The following is a 3,076-nucleotide window of genomic DNA, read 5'->3' on the forward strand; positions in this document are numbered from 1 at the left end:
CACACACACACACAGAGGGAGAAGCCTGATGACATTTCTTCGTACTTAAATCACTTCTCTGTTGATCCTCTATCTTTGACGACCCTCCGCCCCCGCTGACTGACCCCATCTCGCTCGTTACCCGGCTGCGAGGGCTGCAATGTGCAGCTTCCCCAGGCCTCAACTCCCGGCCGATGACACTTTCCACCCGGTCCATCCTGCCAGCAGCCAGCTTTGCCTTTCTTCATGCTGTCAATTAGACTAGCTCTAGTGGGAAACTAGACTGCGAGCACGTGCCACAGCCTGAAATGACTCACTGGTAGCCTTTAGTGTAGCCTGATCACACCGATACAGCAAAGAGATTGACGTTTCTCTTTCAAGTCATTGTGTCCAACAAGACATCATACAGTCTTTCATAAAAAGCCTCACCTTTTGACATGTTATTCATGGTAGTGTGCCTGATTTAAGTACTGGAGATCAGATGCCTATTGCACTTAGTCAGTCATGCTTTACAGTAATTAATTCAGTGTTACCATTTTTTTACACAAATAAGCTGCTCTATTTTTGTGCCGTTTTCAACACTTCTGAAGTTTTTCCTCCATCTCAGCCGCTCTTTCTTTTCTCTGATCTCTCTCACAGGTGTGATCATTGTACCCAGTGCCGGGGTGGGAATCGTGTTGGGGGGCTACATCATCAAGAAGCTGAAGCTCGGTGCCAGAGAGTCAGCCAAGCTGGCCATGATCTGCAGCGGGGTGTCTCTGCTCTGCTTCTCCACACTCTTCATAGTGGGCTGCGAGAGCATCAATTTAGGAGGCATCAACATACCCTACACCACTGGGTAAGGAATTCCTGTGTTAGCAAGTGTCAGCTTTTTGCATTTGCGTTTTGATTTGTAAGCTCCTTATGACTATATACAATATGAATCGTTGTATGTGTGGGAGCCAGGTATACATTGGTTTATAAACTGCTCATTTGAAAAGAGACCTTAGTCTGCATCTGAAGTGGTATCTGAAATTCACACATACTGGAGAAGGGCGGGGCCTGGGATGCTGTCACTTCTCCCATCATCCTCATGTGTTGTGGCGTTGTGTTGGAGTGCGAATGACTAATTAGCAACACTGGCATCTGCTCTCGTGGCTCCGGTGAATCACTCTGCCACCTCTATTTCTGAAGCCACCGGTCGACACCACATCAGCAGCCAGGCTGCAGAGTTAACAATCCCATGTGTCAGGCCCTGCGGACAGAAATGCAGAGCGGACGTCTGTTCAGCACACACGGTTCTGAACGCACTCAGACAGATGCATAGAGGCACCATGCATGGAGTCACCTTGGATGATGCGCTGCAATCGCTATACACAACTATTGTGTTAATATCCGGTCTGTGTCATGCCAAGTGTTATACACAAACATCAGCACATTCAATCAAACATTCTAGTTAATTCTGCAAGCATATAGTCACAAGTATTAGACATATAAAGACATACTTTGTCCATGGACCTAGAGTGTGGGAATAGGCCAGCCAATTGCATCTCCAAAGTTCACTGAACACTGAACACACAAAGGTGAAACTGTTAAACCTCTGTGAAATTTACTTTTCACATAAGTGCATTAATCAAAGTGATTATTTGCCAAATAGTCAGTGTGCCCTTTAAAGCCCCATAGCTGACCCATTAGTAACTGTAGTCTTTGTTTAAGCTGGTGTTTATAGAGGGGTCAACAAGACGTGTGAGCCAGTGGGGCTGCTCATTATGAACAGCACTGGTCACTAGTCACTGGTAGCACCCACATGAGGAATGTTTAGCCCAAGCCCACCCTTTGTGTCACTCGTCTGTACTCACACCGTAGTCTAGACGTAGCTGGAGACTATTTCACAAAAAAGGACATGACAAACACCAGAGGTTCCCAGCCATCAAGTTATGTAATAGTCTAATAGTTGCAAAAGTGTGCCATGATTATGAGTTGGACCTGTGGGCTTAATTAAAACCTGCTGTGTAGTTAGATTTGACTTAAACCTAAAAATAAAATTAAATCTTTACTTCCTCTGTTACAAAATAAGACCTCAGAATTAGTTTCCCATCATTCTCCCTGTTTAGTGTCTGCAGTGCTAAACTTCATTAAGCCACTCGCTCTCTTTGGCTCTCTGTTTGGGTTTTTATGCAGTGCAGCGTGCTCACAGTGACACAACATCTGGAGGCTTCAGTGAAGGCTGGAGTTTAGTCTGGGGAAAAAAAAGGGCATGTGCAGTCAGTGCAGTGAGCCTGCGACTCCAGCAAGGCTGATTCCTGCACGCACCCCCACACACCCACACCCACACCCGCACACACACTCACTCTCTCTCTTACACTCCCGCTCCCTCACACACAGCGTCTGGAATGTGACACTGTTATGTCAGGACAGGCCCAAAAGTGCTTTCCCTGTTCCAGCCAATATGGAAATGAGTATCACTTTATGGTCTTGAAAAATGATGGTCCAATGATTTTAAGAGGTAGCATAAAATAATTATAATAAAAAATAATACATTTTTTCCCCTGGTTGGCAAGGTTTCATTTGTTGTTGTAAAATGTCTTTTTGACTATTGGCAATGGATACAAGCAGCTGTTATATGAAATCATCATTCTAAACACATGATCAAAATACAAACTTCCAGAAAGAGGTGTGTGTGTGTGTCTGTCCGTGTGTGCAGTCTCGCAACGTGATACTGGTGCTGCAGGATCCATGAGTACGCTGCGGTCTGCGGGCTCCGACCGGATACGCTATTTCAACCCCTGCGTCTGGGCCGGATGCAGGCACAGTGGGGGCAGGATGACAGCACCTGGGTGAGCACGCACGCACGGCAACGCACGCACGCACACACCAACGTCACCATGGTGTCTGTTCCAGAGCAGGGCAGGTTTAAATCTCCTGTACAGGACAGACGAGTCATCAACACCAGGCGTCTCAGACAGCGGACAACTAGACACAACCACGGTGTCACTATGCAAGATCCAATGTACCGCTCGCCTCCGTATGTCCTACACCTGTACTCTTTCTTCTACCCGTGCTCCAGTTTCTCTTCACACTCACACTCACTCACACACACCACACACACAACACCACA

General features: G+C 46.7%; 1 protein-coding gene across 1 annotated transcript in view; it reads left to right on the plus strand.

Moving 5' to 3' along the window:
• Positions 1 to 3,076, plus strand: part of LOC118324384 (solute carrier organic anion transporter family member 5A1) — a 32,792-nt gene that overhangs the window by 26,417 nt on the left and 3,299 nt on the right. Inside the window, 2 exon segments of the mRNA XM_035656700.1 lie at positions 619 to 817; positions 2,690 to 2,795. Of these exon segments, the coding sequence (XP_035512593.1) occupies positions 619 to 817; positions 2,690 to 2,795 (305 nt within the window).

This window comes from Morone saxatilis, unplaced genomic scaffold (assembly GCF_004916995.1).
Source record: "Morone saxatilis isolate NCDOM2014 unplaced genomic scaffold, NCSU_SB_2.0 Contig0, whole genome shotgun sequence".
In the NCBI taxonomy this organism is placed as follows: domain Eukaryota; kingdom Metazoa; phylum Chordata; class Actinopteri; family Moronidae; genus Morone; species Morone saxatilis.